This window comes from Ochotona princeps, chromosome 21 (genome assembly GCF_030435755.1).
Source record: "Ochotona princeps isolate mOchPri1 chromosome 21, mOchPri1.hap1, whole genome shotgun sequence".
NCBI lineage: Eukaryota > Metazoa > Chordata > Mammalia > Lagomorpha > Ochotonidae > Ochotona > Ochotona princeps.
In genome coordinates, this window is record NC_080852.1 from 16,551,132 (window position 1) to 16,573,224 (window position 22,093).

At 38.7% G+C, this 22,093-nt stretch overlaps 1 protein-coding gene across 5 annotated transcripts in view; it reads left to right on the forward strand.

Moving 5' to 3' along the window:
- The window catches only part of CADPS (calcium dependent secretion activator), a 431,573-nt gene that overhangs the window by 281,942 nt on the left and 127,538 nt on the right, over nucleotides 1-22,093 (forward strand). For 3 of the 5 annotated variants that reach the window (XM_058678717.1, XM_058678715.1, XM_058678716.1), the window contains exons 12-13: nucleotides 11,340-11,476; nucleotides 14,991-15,178. In XM_058678717.1, the coding sequence (XP_058534700.1) occupies nucleotides 11,340-11,476; nucleotides 14,991-15,178 (325 nt within the window). Of the gene's footprint in view, nucleotides 1-11,339; nucleotides 11,477-14,990; nucleotides 15,179-17,503; nucleotides 17,663-22,093 lie in introns of all 5 variants that reach the window. The other 2 variants (XM_058678713.1, XM_058678714.1) reach the window with 1 other exon arrangement.

The following is a 22,093-nucleotide window of genomic DNA, read 5'->3' on the forward strand; positions in this document are numbered from 1 at the left end:
GGAAGTGCAACTCTTTCTTTGCAAGGCACACTATCTGTCAGGTGTTCACAGGAATTCCTAGCAATGCTGATTTTTTAAAAATAGGATGCTTCCCTTTTGGAAGATTGCAAACAACCACCTAATCACAGTTTCCACAGAGAAGATTATAAAAGAATTAGAAACAGATTTAAATGTGCAATGGAGAAGTGGTAGCTTTCTTACCTACTATCACCAAGTGCCTGTCTTTAGTCTTAACTTCTTGCACCAGGTTTATTTATTTATATCAAGATAAAAATCACCATTAGTTGAGAGGAAGCATACACAATATTTGTCTACTGTTTCCTAAAAATATAATTTCAGAATATGAAACATAACATCATGGAACTCCTCCCCTCCCCCTGCCCGCCAGGCTCCCCTTTCATATATTTGGAGATAACATTTCTGATCATATCTACCAGAAATGGAATTATCCATGTATCAGAGGAAAAGAAACCCTAGTTGCAACAGTCATCCAAATCAGTCTCATGAAAGTCTCAGGTGATGTTTGGAAAATATTTTACATTTCCAAATAATCTCCATTTCCTCTGAAGTCATCTCACCTTTCATTCAGTGTCTCTTCCATCATCTGTCCAGATTAAGGAATTGCTAATAGGCTTGTGAGAAGACCCTTTTCCCTCACCATGGAGGGAGCAGGAAGGACATTTGCAGGGTAAAACTGAAAGGAGAGCAAGCCCTGCTTGAAAAAGACTGGTGATGGGAAGTGCTCAAGAGGCTTGTCTCACTATATGCCAGGGTTCTTGAGATAGCTTTTGCTTAGTTGCTAGAGTTCAGCTGGTTATTGTATTAACATGATAGTTGTTAGTCATCAGTAGAACAATTGACTTGAAAGCATATAGGATAACCTTCCATTGAGTGTCAGTACTCTGATTGAAATAGATAGTTGTTACTGGAGCATCTAAGGCAGAATAATGAGAACAGTTAGGGGGTTAAAAAATTACCTGTCGGGAGTATTTAAGGTAGACTAAGTCAAAAAAGGTCGGAGTCCTGTCCTGAGTACCTATTTATAGCTCCACCTTCTTCCCAATGCTTCCCTAATTACTGTCCAGGAGTGAGAGTGCCCAGAGTGTGAGATCAGGTCCTCTAAGGACACGACCACCACCTTCCACCATGCAGATAGAGAACATCCCTTCATGTAGGCGAAAATGTGGATGGCACCCCTTGAGTTGTACAGTGACAAAACTCAACCATACATAGTGGTCCTATAATAAATGGGTTCCTTGCCCACAGCTTCACTCCGGTAGTGCTGATTCCTGCAATCCATGGCAACTCTATTCTCACTAAAACAGCTACAACACTGCTCCAAAATCTATCGATTACCTGTTCAGAAACAATGAAAACTATAGACAGAATACCACTAAGTGTAACCTTTGTTGTCATAATTGAGAACCCAGAAGAGTAGTTGCAATACATAAAACGAAAGAGAGAGAGAGAGAGAGAGAGAGAGAGAGAGAGAGAGAGAGAGAAGGAAGCAAGAGAGGAAAGGAGGAGGAAGGAAAAAACAGGCAAGAGAAATTTTATATTCCATGGAATCATCAACGAATTCTGCATTGCAAGCAAAGTAAGAGGAGGCTGGGAGTGAGGAAAGAAATCATTTTTATTGGAATCTGCTACGGAGTGACAGTTAATTCACAATTACTTCACAACTGATTTGATTTTTTCAAGCCATCCCTGTTAAACAACGCAAGCCTCATGCATGGGTAATTCAAAAAACAGTGTTGATTCCTATTGCAGGTGAACAACTTCTCCTGATTTACCCAGAACTTTCCTGGTTAGCATTGACAGTCCTGCATCCCAGGAAGACCCCTAAACCCAGAACAAAATAAGACATATGGATCACCCAGTACTACTGTGTAACCCCATACTACAATACAAAACCAAGGAGAAACTATAAGCAGCACCCTTTGGTCGTTGACTTGCATTTGGTAGCCATTGTCCACAGTGACTTTGTTTAATCAGGTCATATCACAATATTTCAGTCCATCACAGATTTTTTTTCTATCAAGATGAAAGAGTAAAAGAACAATCAAGTATTGCATTTTAAAAAACTAAATGTTTCCTTGACCTCCAAAAAGGTAAGGTTATTTTTAGATGATCAATTTTGCACACATGTGGTTAAGTCCTGCTTTGGAAAATTTGCTGGAAGTGCTTGTCATTCTTAACTACTGAGTAATTTTTAAGAACAACAACTTCCCAATGAAGTAACTTTGTATTCACTTTGCTAGTGTTTACACTATGAAGGAAGACAACATACGTATTTTTGGGGGGGTGGTGGAGAACAAGGAACATTCCAGTCTTGTCATGTCATTTTCTGTTCAAGGGGACCTTAAGAGGGAAATATTCCATAGCTTGGGAAAGTTGGGAGTAATTGTAAGTTTATTTGAGTCTTTCTAAATTGAGATTGAGTCTTCTGGGTGCACTTTTTGGTTTTTCTTTTATTTTGTCATTTTTTATTTTTGCTACTTAAAAATGGAAAGACACATCTAAGAATGGAGTGGAGTATTTATATGGAATTGTAAAAGTCTAACAAAAATAGATCCTGCTATTCATTAGTTTGTGTGTGATTCTACAAAGATTTGGGTTTCACAACCTTTAAGCTTTTTTTGTTGTTGTTCTTTTGTGGTCTTTGTGTGTGTATTATTTACTTAGTTTTTTTTTCCTTTTCTGTTAAGGTTTTATGGAAATTAAGACAGTATCTAGCTATACAATGTTTTAAAACAAATACTTGCAATTCTCCCATTTTATGGCCAATATTTGCTTACCTTGGAAAGAGTATCCAAATCTGTTGAGTGTTGCCACTATTTATTGTGCTAAGTGTCCTCTCCTGGAGACACCTTATCCCTGTCCATTATGTATTCATGGAACAATCAAAATCAGTACCTGGATTCTCATTGAAATGGGTTGGGGGGGAAAAGAATATTTTAATCTTTGGCATTTCGTCAAAGGTTATTTGATGTATCATTCCAATATCTGTTTCTCCACTGTTAATCACATCAGAGATCCCCAAAGTTGGACATCTTGAGAATTGTTGTGTTTTTTGCTACTACCTGAACAGTCCCCAACAGAGGGATTTTGGTTTGTCAGTTTGGGGGAAGTTGATTTTGGTTTTTATTGTTTTGTTTGTTTAAGTTTTCTTGTTCAATCTTTGCTCGAACCCAAGAACTTTAGCTGGTAGGTTAGAACTCCTGTCTGCTTTCCTGAGCCTTGTTGCTAGTCTTTATGTTATTCTGGTTTGTTCCTTCTTACCCTGCTAACTTCTAGCTGGACTGAAGGGTAAGTGCTCCCCTATAGCTAGCACAGCTCAGATAATCAGACTAGATTATCTGACACCTGCAATGTGCTTCTCCCCTCTCCTCTTAAATCTTCCTCATGTCTAGACATTGTAGTAAAAATTTTTCATGTTATTTTCCTGACCTTAGGTTTGAAATGTAAGCTTCCATACTGAAACTAGGATGCATGTGATGTGTGCATAATTGCCTCCTCTCCTTGGCTTTCATATTGGCATCAAATGATCCTCCAAGTGAAGCCAACCATTCACATCTTCTAATTTTTCTTCATTACAAGAATATTGATAAACCTTACAATTAAATGGCAAAGAATGCCTTTATTTCATGGAATTCATAGCTACCTGACTGCTTAATGCCTGAAAACAGATCATTTTGCACTCTTACAATGGGTTGTTGCTGTTATTTTTCCTTTCCATTCCAAAGATTAGAATGGCCAGTGTACCATTTGTGTGGTAACCATGGATACCTAAACAAGTAGACAGGTGGGGTAGGAAACCCAAAGATGTTTACTGAGCAAGACTTCAAGAAATTGCAAGGCACAATTAACAAAGCAAAAGCATTGTTGGAACACTCCAGAAATTATTCTACCTGGCTTGAGGGTGTGCTCTGAAAAAAAAAAGCAGAGGATTAATTTTCAAGGGAGAACTATAAAACATGGGACTGCCACACACAAGAACAGGAAATTAAGGACACAATTGAGTCCATGTAACTTACTCACAGTCTGATAACATTACAGAGTTTTGACCTCTGGACTCCAAGGTCATTCTACTCCCCCCAAAGCAATCAAACAACAACTTTTGTACATCATTTGTATTTGTATTGATTTTTCTAAAAATGAACCCATAAGAGAAAAAAAGATACATAAAAACATGCGAAGAATATTTCTCTTCACTATTTGAACAATGAATAAGAATAAACAATTCCTTTATTCACACAAGAAAAATCTAAGCACTGAAAATGTTATGAGGGAAGATTTGACATTAGAGGGAGCTAGAAAATATGGTCAAGAGAGCAGGCAAATATGTATTTGACTATTTTGAATGCTGATTTAGAAGAAGTAGGTCATATCATTCTTCCTAACCATTTAATAATAGTTTGTCCAATTCCTTTTGTTTTTCTCTTTAATTTGCTTTTTCTCCCTTTTTTTCCTTTTATTTTGCATAAATGTACCCCTGGCTAGCAGACAGACTTTTATCACCACTCCAAACAGATATTTAATTTAACCTTACTTTCCTATGAATGTCTGGAGAGGCATTTTTTAAAACTTACAGAAAAATGTGAACTTAGTGGGAATTCAGGATTCTGTTATACTTTTTTTCAAGAATGAAAGAAAGGATGGGTGAATATATGACTGAATGAATTCCGTTTTGTATTTACAAAACACCGCATTGCTATTCTAGTAGATTTTCAAATAGTTGTTTGCCTTAATTCCTTGATATAGTTTTATCTCATAAGATTTTTTTTTACTGTGTCTTCTTATATTGTCAACTTGCAGTTGCTGTGTTGCAGGAATTTATTACAAGAGAATCAATGCAATATCAACTTGATTTGAAAGTTACATTGTGAATCTCATTCCTTTTCATGTAAAAATAAATGGCTTTTTAGAAGAAAACACTCTCAAAGTCAGGTCCCAATTTCTGCAAACACTATGAAAAAAATCTAAATATTAAATGAAGATTCATTTCTTTGTTAATTATAAGTATGTAACTTTGGACAGACTTAATAAATTGGTTACCTAGTATTTTTCATGTCATAGTAGTTTCCAGTAAGATGTATTATTAACTAGTCATGGAAAATTTTCTTTTGCCATGCTGTAGGAAATGTAAAAACACTGATTACTATCATTTCACTGGAGCTTTATATCTATTACATGGAAAATACAAAATCATTTATTTCATTTGAGATCATTGACAAAAATCTCTGCTGTGATTTTTATCCAAAACAACTGTCTTGAGAAGTATTAGGAAAAAAAATAACACTGAAATAAATATCACATGTTTATTCCCTGGGGTGTATTGCCAAAGTTGTTTTAAATATAAGCTTTCTATAAAACACGACGTGGTCTTTGATGGCTTCTGAAGCAGCCCTCCCCTGTTGGCCACTCACATGAGCTGGGTTTCGTGGAAAGGATGGGGAAGGACTTGTAGTTGCTTCCTCTGTTAAGCGGTCCACTGTGTGTGGCAGGATGATAGCCAGGACAGCACCCGTGTTTTGCTTGCTGTGCAGAGCTGAGGCAGAGCACAGCATCCCCTGGTTAGTTGACCATGCCAAGAAACCCTTTTCTAGAACAATCCGTAAACAGCCAGCTGCCATCAATCATTGTCATTTCTTTATTTCATGTCTTCTGATGAAGCTGACTACTGTCATTGTTCGTTATTGTCTAAACCATGCATTCGCTCTTGTACTGTCAAGCAGATATGACAAGCACACATTCGCCATAGAAGGATGCCACAAAGTCACCTTTTAATGTGCAGTTTGGGTACACAGATAATTTTAGAGTCACATGAGATATTCTCTCGCCCCTAGCACCCATCAGGAATAGCAGCAGCCATAACTGCTCTCGGTTTCAACGCTAGAGCAGCTGCTTCTAGCTGAGAGGAATCACGAGAGAGTAGAGCCTCTTTCAGATAATTTGTTAACAATGCAGTTAAAATTATTTTCAGCATCAGACATTCCTTTTCACGTAAAAATTTCCAAAATGCTGAATTACATAACCAAATGGGAGATCCAGCCATTTGTCTTAGCCTTCAACTATTGGGATAATGGGAAAAATCTCAATAAGATAAAAATTTTAAAGATGCATTATTTCTACAAGAAAATTACTTTTATGTAACAGACATTATTGCCAACCCATCTAAAAATATAAATGAAACAAAATCACATAAGTGTGCTAACTATTATGATAAGAAGTCATGAAAAAATAGGGTATGTTTTCCCAGTTGTAAAAAAAAATGCGGATACATTAAAAAAATCCTGAATATTATGATCAATTAAATTATAACATAAATGGCAAAGAGTCCATTAAGGCCAACATTAGCAGAATCTTGATAAGGTAGGTGAAGAGCATAAAACCCACATAGTGATATCACTTTAGGAAGCAGTATTTTCCGAAATTCCCTTCGAAATTGTGTCTCAGCAACCTTATGATAAAGATTTGCACTTGAAAGCATCCCTGCTTTCCATTAGTCTGATTTGGTTTCATGGATATCACAGACAGTGCTTTCTGTTATCTAATATAGCGTAAGGATCAATCTCAATTAGGTTTAGTTTAGAGTCAGCCTCCTGTGCCCATGTCACAAAGGACTTCCAAATCCTCTGCAATTATGTATCAGAGAGGTGCAGGTAGCACTGTTTGGAAGGTGTGTCTGTCAGATTGTGCCCTTATTGCAAAACCTAACCACGTTCTGAAGCCCTGTCAGTTAAATTCGGAACCCTTGCCAAACCAAGGACGTCTTAGAAACTACCTCCTAAGATGTGAAACAGTGTAAGATAATTCTTAAAATGTCGACAATCGTTCATTTCTGAGGAAATATTATATATATATGCTAATGGAAAAGAGCATTCCTGTACCTCTCCCAAAGGAAGAGATGATCCAAATATCCTTAGGGATTTAGGCAGCCACCTTCCCCTCCTAATTCTGTTTTGCCCAACCTAATGTTCAAATTCCTTTTCATTCTCTTGACGTGTGCCAAATATTGGCAAAGAAAGTGATCTCAATGTCCTAAATTCAGGAATTGACGTTTTCATATTTTGCACTGGGCTGCTCTTCCCTGCTAATGTCAACACTAAAGTTTTCCCTTTTTTAATCAACCAATTCCAATTGTTTGTACAGAGGGAATGGAATTGCAAGGAGCATTCGTTTAATCTTGCTCAGCACTGTAGAACAGGCTGGGACAGTGCAAGAATGACTATATGGTGTTGCTTGGGAGGCGCCCACAAGTTCTTTGAAACAGAATTTGGAACAGCTGGACCACTGCAGTGTTTTATTTTAAAATAGGAAACATATGTAATGCATATGGTCCTAGACATGTATGGAGACACAGGCAGACAATCTGAATAGTATCCAAAGACACCTGCACCTAGAATTCTGTTTCCTTCTATAAGATTTTTTTTCCCCAAAGCGCACATGTTCCCACTTTTGAATTTGCAAGATACCATCTGAATCCCCATGTGTGTGACTCCTTAATAAAGTCAACAAGAAGTTGCCTAGGCTTTAGGTGTCAGAGTCATTGAGTTAATAACTAATTCTGAATGTCCTGGCTCCTCTTGAAGTTGTTGACAGTGAAGATAGGGGAATAAAAGATAAGCAATTTGCCCTTAGGGAGCCTATTTTCTACCAAGGTACATAGGGGCATTTCAGAATGTTCATGGAAGAATAAAAGATATGTTCATTTTGGTATAAAATGTTTTGAAACCCATGCATCTTTTTTTTATAATAAGTGTTTTCCATGAATTTTTTGCAAAGACCGTGTATGTTTCCTGACCATAGAGTAACTGGAACTTAACCCAGCCATAACACAGAGACAGGAGGTAGTCACTGGGTACATAGGGACAGAGATGTAGCAAATTAGAGCAATGCAGAACTCCAAAGTTCCTAGAAACCATATAGCTTAAGAAGAAAAGAAGGGAAGGAACATCCTTGACTCACAAATAGCTTCAAACTGAAGTTTGGGGAACCCTAAGAAGCTTGCCTGTTCATATCCAGCTACTGTTTGTTGAGCATTCACTCTTTGCTGGGTGCTAGGAATGTTCTAGTCACCTCTCATTACATCCTCAGTTTACAAATGAGGGCAGGAGGCTCAGAAACATTAAGCAGCCTGCCTCCTAGCACTTCTCTTGGTGACCCTCCCTGAAGCCCACCCACCCACTCAGCCACCTGCTGCCCTCCCTCCCAACAAGAAAACTCACATTGAATTGAGGCTATCAATGTTCCATAAAATCAAGAAATTTATAAAAGACATGTGGACTAAATGTATTCATTTTGATAAAATCAATTCTTTAAGCTAGCAAATATGTACCCAAAGTACCTACTGGGTGCAAGATATTGTGCTGGATGTCAGGAACATAGCAGAGTCCTCCCTCCCCCCAAGAAACAATCCCTGTAATAAAAATCTGAATCCTTTCTTTCATTGTACTTGGAAATAGCATTTCTATACTATTCCTTCTTTTTCTGAATATAAGCTTAATGAAACTTAAGGATTTCATGAGAGCCAGGCACCACTGCAAGCTCACCCGTTTAAGGACCCATTAAGATAATGAACCTAATACTGAATGCATGATCATTTTGTTCAAATTAAAGTCCAGTGGCTGCTCCTTTTACTTATTGCAAATTCCTCTGCCCCACCCTTATAGTTGTGTAAGTGATATTAAGAATCATTATTACAATATTTATGCCAGCAGAAAAGGAAGCAGCTAAGTCAATTCAGCTTTCACAGAAGAAACCCAAGGCTCTGAGAGAAAAGCAATTCATGAAACCTCTGACAGATATTTAAAAACTGAGCTCAAACTAGAGTCTAAACCTCCTAAATCCAGTCCAGGTTCATTTTATGTGTAGGCAGAGAGAAGGATGTAAAGAAGGCAACAGGAAGTTTTACTTTGGTAAGGTTACTTTCTGGAGAGGGGGTAAAAGAGCTGATTTTCAGAGATTTTTTTTTTCAATCCTGCTTTTGGACATCATTAAAACTCATGAGATTGTTCTTCAGACTTGCTATTAGCCCAAACATAAGCACAGCCAAGCAGTGTTCATTGAGCCTTTGTGATAAATGCAGGGCCAGAGAGTGGGTTTGGATCCAGGTCTTGATAGAGGAGCCAACTTGCATTTTCAGGTTGATTTCCTGTGTGGGTACCCAGGCAAAATTGGTCGTTAGCAAAATCTTCAAGAGGTTCAACAAACAGGGTATAAAACTTAAAATGTGGGCTGTGTTTTTAATGGCCATAAAAGAGCCCCCATTTCTCAGAGCTAAAGGACCAGGTTCACTGAAGAGAATCAAAATATCCAAACCAGATGGGCACAATAAGGCCCCAGTCCATTTGTCAGCTTGTGCCATCTTCCAAGAAACCTGAGAACGAAAATAAAAAAAGCTGATGCTCACCAGAAATACCCTCTCTGCTCAAACGGGGAGACAGAGAAGCTGGAGAAGGCTTTTTATGACAGGACAGGATGAGCAATGTGTGTCCTGTTCCATACTGCTCTATTCCCGAGCCAAACTGCCCTGCGACTGAAAGAAGGGAGGAGAGAGGGCAGTCTGTCCAAGGAGATTGGAGAGGTGGCCTCTGTGATGTCACGAGTGTCTATGCCAGGGGAGAGTTCACGTTGGAGCAGGTTTCAGACTTTGTGCGCCAGAGTCATCACACACCTGCCCTAGGAGCAGCTGGCTTTTCCACCCCCAATTTCCTGACCATCTTGAGCCAAAGGAGACTTGTGGTAGAGAGAGCAAACAACCAGGGCAGGGTGCCCTGCTGCCCGGTGACATGCCCACCCTTACCCAGAAAGGATATGGCCAAGGCAGCTAACAGAGCTAAGAGGATTCATTGAGACTGTCAGTTAAAATAACCCTTCCAAATGTGTGTCTTTTATCATCCTAATGGGCTGTTAAAACACACATTCTTCTGGAAACCGTTCCTGCTGTGTGTCTTGGGCATAAACAACACATCCTGTTCCAACACTGACCACTTGCTGCTTCTCTGAAAAACAACAGAGGATTTTAAAAATCTCAGAAGAAGATGGCAGGCATGTAGTCTCTCAAGCGATTAGGTTTAAATGATACACAAAATCAACAGCAATAGGAGAAATCATCATCTTAAAGTCACACTGTCACACATAACCCAAGCTTACAGCCATAGCCTGAGTGTTGGAAAGAAAAAAAAAAAAAACAATTGTTTGGGACAGAGGCCATGGATGAACATATTATCCAAACCCCATCCCAAGTCAGAAATCCATCTTATCCAAGTCCTGACAGCACCACTGTAAACATTCCAATAGACCGTTCCATGCCAGGGGATTGAAGAAAATCTTTCTCTCTTTGATATGAGACTTTTTTTTTCATAGTCTACAGATCAGGAGAATAAAAAAAGATGACTAGGGTAGCACATTGCTGCAGGGAAAGGGGCCTTCATTCCTACCTCTTAGGGTTTGCTTGGTCACACTAGAGTTGATTTCTGAGTCGTTTTGCCATTTGAATCGAGAGTATTTTAGTTACACGTGTTGAGATTAATTAGTTAGCCCTTAGGAGGTTTTGCCTACAACCTTCACCCTGCAAGGAAAAGTGTGAATACATTGAGACTATTAATTCACAATAAATGGCAGATCATAGCCCTTGCTGAGTAAATTTCTGTTTGTCTCTTTCATAAGCTTTGCTAACCGAGTACACACATCTTAAAGCAATGTCCTTGGCAATCACATACTATATTTGCATTTCACATAACCTCCAGGTTTCAGTGAAAAAATCTTATTTATTTTTTTATTTTTTAATTTTGGATGGTGAGGATTCAAACCTTTTGTGAAACCAAATTGACAATGTGGGTTTGGAAGGGGAGGACACAAACATTGTCACTTTGCTGAAAAATCAGCATAACCCTTTTTCCAGATAATTTCAATAATTATAGAGAAATTGCTCTAGCCCTAACCACTGGAATGGCAGAATCTATTAAAAATCTCCGAAGCTACATAGGCTATTATAAGCAAAGATCCGATCTGCTTTCAGTGTTTGGTGAAATGCAGACGAAGTTACAGTCTTGTGCTTGGATTTTAAAGAACAACATAAGTGCACTGGAATTGCGATCATTTGATAAACATGTTGATGCCAATATATTTTTGCCTAAATGCAATAAACTCACCAGTGAGTGATGCAAGTTGACAATGGGAGGTAAAAAGAATATCTTGGGGATGTTGGTGGGAAGCAATGGGAAACAGCTAATGTTCGTTATGCCTAGTGAATTCCTGTGTATTTGAAATGTCAAAGAAAATGTGATGTGTTTCTCTAAATTGTGTCTCTCTCTACATGTATAAATGAACAGACGCAGATAGAGCTCAAAAACATGGCATGGATGAATTTATCTCTTCCAACCCCTGTAACTTTGACCACGCTTCCCTCTTTGAGATGGTGCAACGCCTTACTTTGGATCACAGACTTAATGATTCCTATTCTTGCCTGGCAAGTATATTCTTTGGTCTACAGCAATTTAAATGTAGCTTTTTTTTTTTTTATTTAATTTGAACATTTCTGCACCTTTCTGTTAGAAAGTCTTTTCCCCCATTACAGAGTCCCTTTAACAATCAGAAATGTGTTCTCAATTTCTGGAGTTGAGATAGTTTTACTTATGAAAGAAAAAGACTTAGCGGGAGGAAGTTATCAGCAGAGACAGATCCAATTCTCCAGCTTCCCCCTTTTCAGCTGCTACATGAGAAATATTCCCAAGAGGGTAATCGAGTTTGGCACCTGCTTGTGGAGAACTTGCAAAAAATTCCCTCGGTATCTCTGAATTCAGGAAGCCCCTCCCTTCCCATCCCGGAGCTGTGCTTTGTGTATCTTTTAAAGATTTAAATGCTTTGTAAATAAATTCCACTTCCATTTTATAAGCTTCATTGATTTGGATTTGTTTGTTTAGATTGCTACTCTTTTTCTATATAATATCTACAGCATTTTTCCACCCTGTGAGGGATTTTTTTTCTTTTTTTCAATATAGTGTTTGAGACTATATTAAAATCCAGCTATCCAGCATAAGGGTCAACATTTTCTGAAATCCAATTTTAAATCTAAATTTAAGTTATTTAAATTCAAAGTACTCACATTATGCCTTCATCAGACTTTGGAAGACATACTTTTGGTTTTAAATCATCAGTTTCAAAAGCCAGGAAAAAAAAAAAAGAAAAATCTGACTTATTACCTTCTGAAAATAATAAATTATTACTTCTTTTCTTAAAGATGTATGTTATTAATTCTGCTTTATAGATGGGAGAGGTGAAGCTAGATGATGAAATGACTTTACACGAAGGAAAATTTTCATCTGACTACAAATACTGAATTCAGCATGTCTATGGAGTAGTAATATTGCATAATTAACGAAGATTATCATATTAGGAAAGTAAAGCCTCTTTCTTTACTACATGACATGGTTATATGTTAATTCTATTCTGACTAATTTTCACTTTAAATTCCTTTATTTTTTTTCTGTACCATAAGTGAAAATATAAGAAATAGTAGATAAAATTCTCTTGAAAACAGAAACTGGATCGTGTGAGATAATTTATTAATCCACGTCTCATAAAAGATTCATTGATTATCTCAGGTTTAGAATTCCTTCATCAGAATAATCTGAACTTTGCCAAACTGGAAAGGAAAAAATTAGTTTAACTTAAAATTAAAAAAAAAAAAAACAACCTTACCTTGCATTGCAAAGCAGTTTTTCTCAAATGTTTTCTGTGATTGTGTGGTTATTCACACAATCATAAATTGCATTTCTGAAACTTTTAAAAATATGCTCTGAACTTAACTCACTGTCTTTTATGTGTAATTCCAATTCTCTTGAAGAATTTTTTGGAGGCAAATTATTTTTCCACGATTTTTTCATATCACGATTTTTTAAAATGATTTTCTTTGATTTCCAAATCTACTACAAGACAGGAATAAATCATTGAAACTTGTTTCCCATTAGTTATAGACTTTAAAAAAATCAATCCAAATTTCAGAATCAATTATGAATAGCATAAAGCAGCTTCATTCCGTATTTGTATACCTGTATCTATTAGTCATCATTCCAAAATTTCAAAAAGTAACAGAAATGAAAAGGACCATATCTCTTGCCGCTCTATATTCCATTTTCTCATTATTACAGTCTTTTTTTCAGTTGATTTTGGAGAACGACCAGCAGGGATACATAAATTTTTCTGTGTCTTCGACTGAGTTCCTAATTGATATTTCTTCAACTCTTTTCAAAGCAGCTATTTTGGCATCTACAAAAGACTTGGTGTCATCTGAGTCGTAGAAAATATATTTTAATCTTTCACAGCAGTGTTGTTTCTAAGATTTAGCATTTGGGGTAGCAGATGGAGTGGCAAAGAAGTTGCCTATAGGGGCAGCCCACTGCCTCGACTACTCTCCCGCCCTCTGCAGTAACTTATAATTTGAAATAGGAAAGATGCCGTCTTTCGTTGGATGCATCGCTGAGCTGCAGGTTGTCAATCGAAGATTCCACAGATCCCTAATAAAGATGAGATGATGGCAGAGGCCTCCCTTGCTGGTTTCTGGGGTTTCTCCCTGCACCCTAGTCACTCTCTCCTTTTGCCCTTTCACTCCTAAGATGGAGCAGCAAGCTGACTCAGAGAAAGTTGTCCTCAAAACAGTCCTGGATGCCTAGCTTACAACATACCACACCAAAACTGCTTTATGTCCTGCTTCAGAAGGCACCCAATCCAGAAAATGTGATTTGATTTCAGGCTCTGGGCAAGAGTGACTTTGAAATGACATGTCACTTGGCCTTTCCAAGTACCTGTTTTCTATAGTGAGTAATAGAGGTAGCAGTGAGTTTGTGCTTAATTCAGAGGCTCTCTCTAGGTTCTGTGTCATAGCAGAGTTTGGGCTGACCTCACAGCAGGGAATAAATAATAAGGAAACAAATAATTAATTGCCTGGAGAGAAACAAAACCAAATTCTAAAGCAGGGAATCGGAACTTTTGAGTATAATTGAATCATATCTGATTCATAACATGAAAACTTAGTCATGCCACTCTCCTTGGAGAGTTATATTATTGCATTACCTTTGTTAAATTTTTAGAAGTCTCCTGAAGTGAAAAGATCTATGAAGTCTTGGAATGATATCACCTTAATATACGAGTGTACTTCAAAAAGTTTGTGGAAAATGCAATTAAAGGGCAGTTTTCTTTTGGTGCAAAGAATGTTTGAAATCCATGCCTAGTCTCATAATCGTTTTCCATGAACTTTCTGAAAACCTCTAGTATGCATGACTTCCAAAGATATTTTGATTTAAAAAAAGCCTTCTCTTAATCCTGTTTTCTCCAAACATTTCAAAGTACCCTCATTCTTCACGCTCCAGAGTAGAAAATACAAAAACTCAGAATATAATAACTAGATTTGAGTCCTGCCCCTGATTTTTACTATCTATGCAAGTCATTTAATGATTCAAAGGTCTATTTCTTTATCTATAAAATGAAAATACACCTCTCTGTACTTTATAAGGTTGATATAGGACTCAACTGAAAATTCTTAGTTCAGAGACAAAGCACTATTCCAATTTAGAGCACTAATGCTAGGATTTCTGCTTATCCATCACCGAGACTTTGCCTCAACCCCACACCATGCCCATTGTTGGTATGTGTCTCAGTGGTAGAGCTGTGGCTAGCAGGCTTTCTGGAACATTGCTGCTAATACAGCTCTACCACTCACTAGGAACTTGTGTGTCTATCCTCCCTGAACACATCTTTCCTATCTGTAAAACAAAGAGAACAGAACCTAGCTCATGTGTCTATTGTGAAAATTAAGCCACACAGTTCACACTGGGTGGTTTGCAAGTAGCTAACTATGAGTGATCAGTCATGAAGCCTTAGCTCAGGTTGAAATCTGTCCCCTTCTGCAGCCACTCCCAAATCTTAGAGCTCTTCAAGAAACAACCTACATTTAAAAGAAAATCTCTCCTTTATTCCCCATGCAGGGCTGGTTCAGTCCTGGCCAGGTGTTTGTACTAGATGAGTATTGTGCCCGGAACGGAGTCCGCGGGTGTCACCGACATCTCTGCTACCTCAGAGACTTGCTGGAACGGGCAGAAAATGGCGCCATGATTGACCCCACCCTCCTTCACTACAGCTTTGCCTTCTGCGCATCCCATGTTCATGGGAACAGGTGAGAATGTGTTTGGATGTCTTGCTCAAAACAAGTTATTGGCAGTGCCAAAAAATCTTACTAAAATTTGGTTTATTTGTTAGAGTTATAGGGAGAGATCTTCCATCTACTAGTTCACCACCTCCCATCCCAATCTTGCCACCTCACCCCTCGCCCCATCACCACCACAGTGGCCATAGCCAGGGCTGGGCTGAGCTAAAACCAGTGGCCAGGAGTTTGTTCTGGATCTTCCATATGGGTGACAGGGACCCAAAAACTTAGGCCTTCTTCCACTGCTTTTTTCCAGACCATTAGAGAGCTGGATAGGCAGTATAGCAGACAGTACTTGAACTGGTACCCACGTGGGATGCCAGCAACACAGGTAGCGGCTTTATCTGCTGCAATGCAACACACTGATCCTGCTTTTAGGTTAGTCTTCAACTCTATCCATCCCATTCCGTCAATAGTACATACACAATAAACACAAAGAACACAAGGTCTAATTTCACTTATTCATCTTTGAAGAGACTTCAAAGAAATGAAAAACAGAACTACTAATCTCTGAGGTTAGACCAGTCTGTGTTCAAGTAATGACCTCTCCATGACCTTGGCTGATAATTAAACCACTGGTATCAGTTTTTACATCTGTGAAATGGGGACTGATAGTATCCTCATGGGGTTGCTGAGAGGGCACAAGTGGGTTGAAAGGGCTTAGGAAAATGCCTGGAACAAAACAGGAGTGTAACCAATAAGCTACTTGTGTTATGATTGTTGTCATTAATTTTGTCAGAATTAATGAGTATTTACTTTGCATCAGACATGCTGTTGCAAATTCAAATTACATGGAGTGTGAAAAACAAAGGCAGAGTCACATTCAGGTGGCTATTTCATTCAGATTGGAAAAGGAATCAATCCCAGGATAGAATTTAGTAAGGGAACATGACTCAGATGGAGTGACAGGATGGGAGGGAGGCCCTCCTTAAGGAAATGATGCTGGTGCTGAGAACTGAAGCATGTGTAGGAGTTGAGTGGTTCCAGGCAAAAGGAACAGCATGTACAAATGTCCTGCGGAAGGAGGAAGCCAGCCACACTTCAAGAGCTAAAGCAGGCTAGGTGGAGCTGGTAGGCAAAGATGATAGTGGTAACAGTTGGAGTTTAACCCTGGAGGTGGGAAGAACTTTAGAGATCACGGCATTGCAGCCCCATCACTCCATAGATGCGACCAGAACGTGCAGTCTCCTGACTCCACACTGTGAGCTCCCTCTCTCTTTAGACCTTGCTCAGCTCCTGGAGGAAAAGATCCATGTTCTGAATAATGCAAAGCAGTAAATAATTTAAGAACGTTGCCATTTGGCTCTGAAGACACGGAATAAATTTCTACACTGCCACAGTCAGCTCACTATCCCCATGTATGTAGCGTTGCATTGGTATGAAGCTAAACCTATGCCATCCCAAAGCACCTCAACCAACAGCCAAGGCAGACACAGACAAGGAAACCTGGGGGTGGGGGGTGGGCTTCTGAAACCCAGCCTCAGATTAGCAAAGTGACACCCTGGGGAAATCCGTGCCTGTGGGAATGTAGAATCAGCTGGGTTCTTTTTAAATCCCAACTCTTGTCAGTCATCTTTATCTCTGAAATATCTTTGAGCTTTATTTGATGTTTTCCCTTGCTGGTTCACTTCTTATGAGCTTCAACTTCTGCATTTAGAGCTAGATAACAACAGCATTGTAAGTTTGAATATTTAACAGGCAACTAGGACGGCATCCTTTCCCATGGTTATCAGGTGCAGCAGCCCAGAGCGTGTGACCTTTAATTTGCATAAAAGATATTCATAAAACTCTGATACCTGAGGTGTATCTATGCATCGTTCTGCTTTTTGTAAATATGTACACTTTGATGACTATCTGCTACAGCCTCTTGGACTGAATTCTTTAAAGAGAGAGAGAGAAGTTGCATTATATTCTCTGGGTTGTCACACTGTATTCTACATATGTTACTGAATAAGAAAGTGTTATAAAATAATGAAGTGTTTTTGTAAACTCCCTGGTAAACATCATCATGAATTATGATACACATTGTCTGGATTTCATATTGTAAGACTGCCACTTGATTCACAGTTAGGTTTATACATCTTGTCACAGAAACAGTTTTGGATTTCTTCTGATTTTCCTTATGCAAGTTTGCATCTTTTTTTGCTTATTATTTTAGTTTGAATGCATTTGCTCCTGCTTTTTGATGCATTCTTCTTTTTTTCTTTCTTTTGTTTGTGCATGCCTGTGTGCTCTTGATTCTCCTGTGGCTGGCCACCCTGTCTGCATGCCTCATGCAACCGCCCCTCTCAAAAGTCAACAAATGCATGTGTATTTTAGTGGGCTGATACCAAACACAGACCCTGAAGGGGGCAAAACTCCTTCCCCGCCTGAACCAGAGACCAAAAAAGAAACCAAAAAGGAGTCCAAAAAAAGAAAAGATTTCAAAATCCAGGCAAATCAGGAGCCCAAAAGGTAAGAAATTACATGTGTCTTGGCTTGTGTTTTTCGCTGTCTTTGCCCTTACCCCATGTCTCCATCCAAACCACCCCTGCCACTTTTGCAAACAAGTTTTTTGTGTTCCCAGAGTCTCTGTTCCCTTAAAGGTGCATTTCCCAAAAACCAAACAGACAGAAAACTAGTAATGGACGAAAACACTGTGTATTGGGACTGAATTTGAGTCAGGTGTTTAGTGATTTTTGAAACATGTTCGTATTGAAAAAGACTAATTGAGCAGAATATGAACAGACGTGTGAGTCAGATTGCCTTTTCAGTGGCTTCCAGTGAAGGACCTGGTACCTTACCAAGCTATTCATAATAAGCAACCTGTGCTTTGTAATTTCAAAATTATGCTTAAGGAGCAAATAAAATTAGCTGACCTCAGATGGGCCTATACATTTATAGCAGCTCCATGATTTTCAGCAAGTCTTCCTCAATTACAGTCACTTCATGAAAGAAATTATCTCAAAGAATGATCTACATGCATAATAAAATCAGAACTGAATTAAATTTATCAATTAATGACACTTTGTATAATCACATATTAGGAGGCCACCTTCAAGTCGCTTTTCAGTGTTGAAAGTTTGCTTACCTTAACTAGTTTCCTATGCCCTTGGAGGATGATGTTCTGTTTGTGAATTAATAAATTGGCATATCAGTGCCTTTTTCTCTATCATAGAGAGTTACTGACAATTTTCAGCATTATCCTTATGTCCTTCTTCAGCTTCCCTAATTGTCACTGACACTGTAATGGTTTGCTGTTGGAGTTTTGGAGTGAATGATCCTAATGCTGTCATTGCAAGGCCAGCCAAACTTTGCAAGCATATGTGCTTTTTGCTTTAGTATGATTTTTTTTTCACTGAATACTTCTTACCCCTGAAACGTATATAGTTTACTTCAGGGCAAACCTAAATGAAAATGGAGGCTTTGGCTTTTGAGGGAACGTGACAGGCTGTCATTGTTTGCAGTTCCAATGGTGAAGGTCAAATAAAATCCTGATTCCATGTGCTCACCCTTCTCCTTAACCATAATATGTGAGGGTGTAGATAAAGAAGAGTTTCTCGCTGTGTTTTGTTGTGATAGACTATGTGGCGATGTGTTGTGTAGAGTAAATTGTGAGTGCATGAAGTTAAGGTATGACAGAAATCCTTCAAAGCAACTGGTCTGGTCGCTGTCCAAGGTGCTGCTTTTGGAAAAAATCAGTATCCTTGTGGAACAGAGAGCAAAGGGCTGCTGCTAGAAGCCTCAATTTACTCAAGCTTCAACTGTCTTCTGTGACTTGAAGAGCTATTCCAAAAGATCTGAACTTACACGTTGAGAGGTCCTTGAGTGTTACATTTTGTTTTACCGAAGAAGAAATTAGCAATATTTGTATCATTTATATAACCTTCTGGAGTTTATGAAGTATTGTCTGACATTACATTGCCGTAAATTTTCAGGATGCTATTCCTGTGCCCATTTTGCAGACATTAAAGCAGAATATGTGTCAATTTAAGTGGCAAATGCAAATATTCTAAGATCGGTGTTCTGCCTCTTTGCATTATAAATACTGTACTTAGATTTTTGAAGACCAGCATATTAGAACCTGTTTGGTATTCATCTGGAAGGATCATGCCCAATTTTTGAATATTTGTTTATTTTGACAGAGAGATGGGGAGCAATAGAGAGAAATCTTCCCTTTGCTGACTTACTCCTCAAATGACTCTAGCAGATGGGGCTGGTCCAGGCTGAAGCCAGGAGACCAGATCTCTCTAGAGGTCTCTCACATGGATGACAGAGGCCACATCGCTGAGTCATGTTCTGCTTTCTCAGACAAATTCACAGGAAGCTAGTCAGAAGCAGAGCAGCTGGTACTCCAACCAGTACTCTAATATGGGATGTTAGCATGTTAGGCACTAGCTTACACCACTCATTTCACCACAGCGCCATATCCCATTTCTGTGCCTCAGCTTTCTTAACTGTGAAATGAACAGACTGCACCAAAATATGCTTAACATTCCTGTAACCTCTAAAATTGTCGTGTGTCGATTACACTGGTGAATAAAATAGGCTATTGTCAAGTTTCACAAATAAAATGTTTGATTAAAATAGGAATATTACCTTTGCTTTATAAGTGCATGACCTATGCCTGGCACTATGTAAAGTGCTGTTGACATATAGTTTTACCTACCTCATTTGTTCCATAAGCACGTGTTGTTATTTCCCTAACCCAATAGGTGAGGAACTGGGGTCAGGTAAACTCAGTCATTTGCCTAAACCTGATAACAAATAATTGCCTGAGCCTGATTAAAACGTGAACCTTCTGACTTCAGAGTTTGCATTTGTAATCATTCTATCTTGCATTGCTCATCCAAGATTAGCCCTTGTATACGGTATGAGATGCCATTTTTAGCCATTTGTTACTCATTTCAGCATTTACTGATGAGATAATACAACAGTCACTTCAGTTCATTAGACTTGTCACTTTGGGGCCTAAAGACAGCCATTATCATTATGACTCACCTGGTAATTTTCATCAGGTTGAAACACCTGGAGTTCACTTAGAGTTTTAGATTGATCAAGGAGAGTCTCCTCTGAACACTGCTTAGCTGGGGGAAAAACACAGTCCTCACCTGTGTGGCCATCACTTGTAATGTGCAGATGTTATGTGTCCCTTGCCTCAGCTTAAAAAGAATGTTTTAACTCATGCAAACAAATTGCCCTTTAACCAAATTTGACTGAGCAACAGAGCCTATTCCCGTTGCCATGTCACACCTAGCTTCAGATTAGGTAGAGATATGTTTTTCTATTAATTTTCCAGCCCCAGAGGGAGAGACAGAGTTGTGCCCTGATGCAGCTGTACATTATTAGTGACAACTCAGGTGCCCATGTCCAAGTTCCACCCACCTGTACCACATGTCTTTTTAAAATTTCTCATCAAAAGTGGGAACAACCACTCAGGAAAGTGTTTGTTGCTGGTAGATGGAACCATCCACATGTTTGGCATCTTTTGGAATAAGGCTTCTTAACTGGGGCTGATTTCTCCCACCAAGAACATCTAGCAATGTCTAGAGACATTTCCAATTCCCACAGTGGCAGGGGGTGATGCTATTGTGATCTGGTAGTTAGAGGGCAAGGATAGAGTTAAATTTCATGTAAGGCACAAGGCAACCAGTCTTCTTAGTAACCAAAATGTAAATAGTGCCAAGTTCAAGAACCCCTATTTTTTAAAAAACATATTTATTTTTATTGGAAAATCAGATTTTCAGACAGAAATATCTTCCACCCACTGGTTCATTCCCCAAGTGGCCTCAATGGCCAGAACTGAGCTGATCCAAAGCCAAGAGACGTGTGGGTGTGGGATCCCAAGGCTTTGGGTCATCCTCTACTGCTTTCCCAGGCCACAGTCAGGAAGCTGGATGGGAAGTGGAATAGCCAGGACACAAACCAGTGCCCATATGGGATCCTGGTACATGCAAGGCAAGGATTTAAGCTGTTAGGCTAGTGTGCAGGGCCCAACCATATATTAAAGCAAATTCTCTGATAACAGGCTGACCTTTCTCTCCCTCTGTGCCAGAAGTTCTTGTTTTGTTCACATTGGCTTTCTCTGTGTCTAGAGGCATAATAGCTGCCACTGTTGATTCTTCATGTATATAGTGGTTCTTCCACTTGAGTGTGCACCTAAAACTGGGACATGTGTTAAAATGTAGGGTACTAGGTCCCATTCTCAAGTTTTTTGACTTAGCATGTCTTAGGTGAGTTGGAAATCTGTGCTTTAAATAAGCTACATCCCCACCTTTCCCCATTACTGTAAGGCGTTTGATCTGTAGGAGACTATTACTTAAGATCTTGGTTGCTGCACTTGGCAGTGCATTCCCCCTGCCCTTGGGAATGGTAAAATATATATATATATATATATATATATATATATATATATATGTATCTGGACTTGGCCCCACCAGCAGGGATTGTGATTTAATTTACCTGGAATGTGTCCCAAGCATCACAAATTAATAATCTGAAATGAGGCTAATATATAGCACAATGTAAGACACACTGATGGAGAGAAAATTAGTTTGGGCCAACTTTTTAAAACTAACCCCATTTTCTCAAAAGAGAGAGGAAAATAAAGGGGGAATATGAGTATGTTCAGCTGGTTGCATTTGGCGATTATAAAATCCACAGATGTAAATTGCTATATCGTCTCATTTTAAAATCAGCTCCTAAGGTTGCAGTACTTAATTCTCACCATAATATTTTTAGTATTCTTTCTAGATGACATTTAGATTCGCATCACTTTGGTCACTGTCCCACAGTGACAAGGCAATCAAACAGCTCTGATGATTGCAAGTTGCGTCAATGTTCCTTGGATCCCTTTCTTATTGGGATTGGAAAATTTTCTCATTTACATTATTATTTAACATTTCT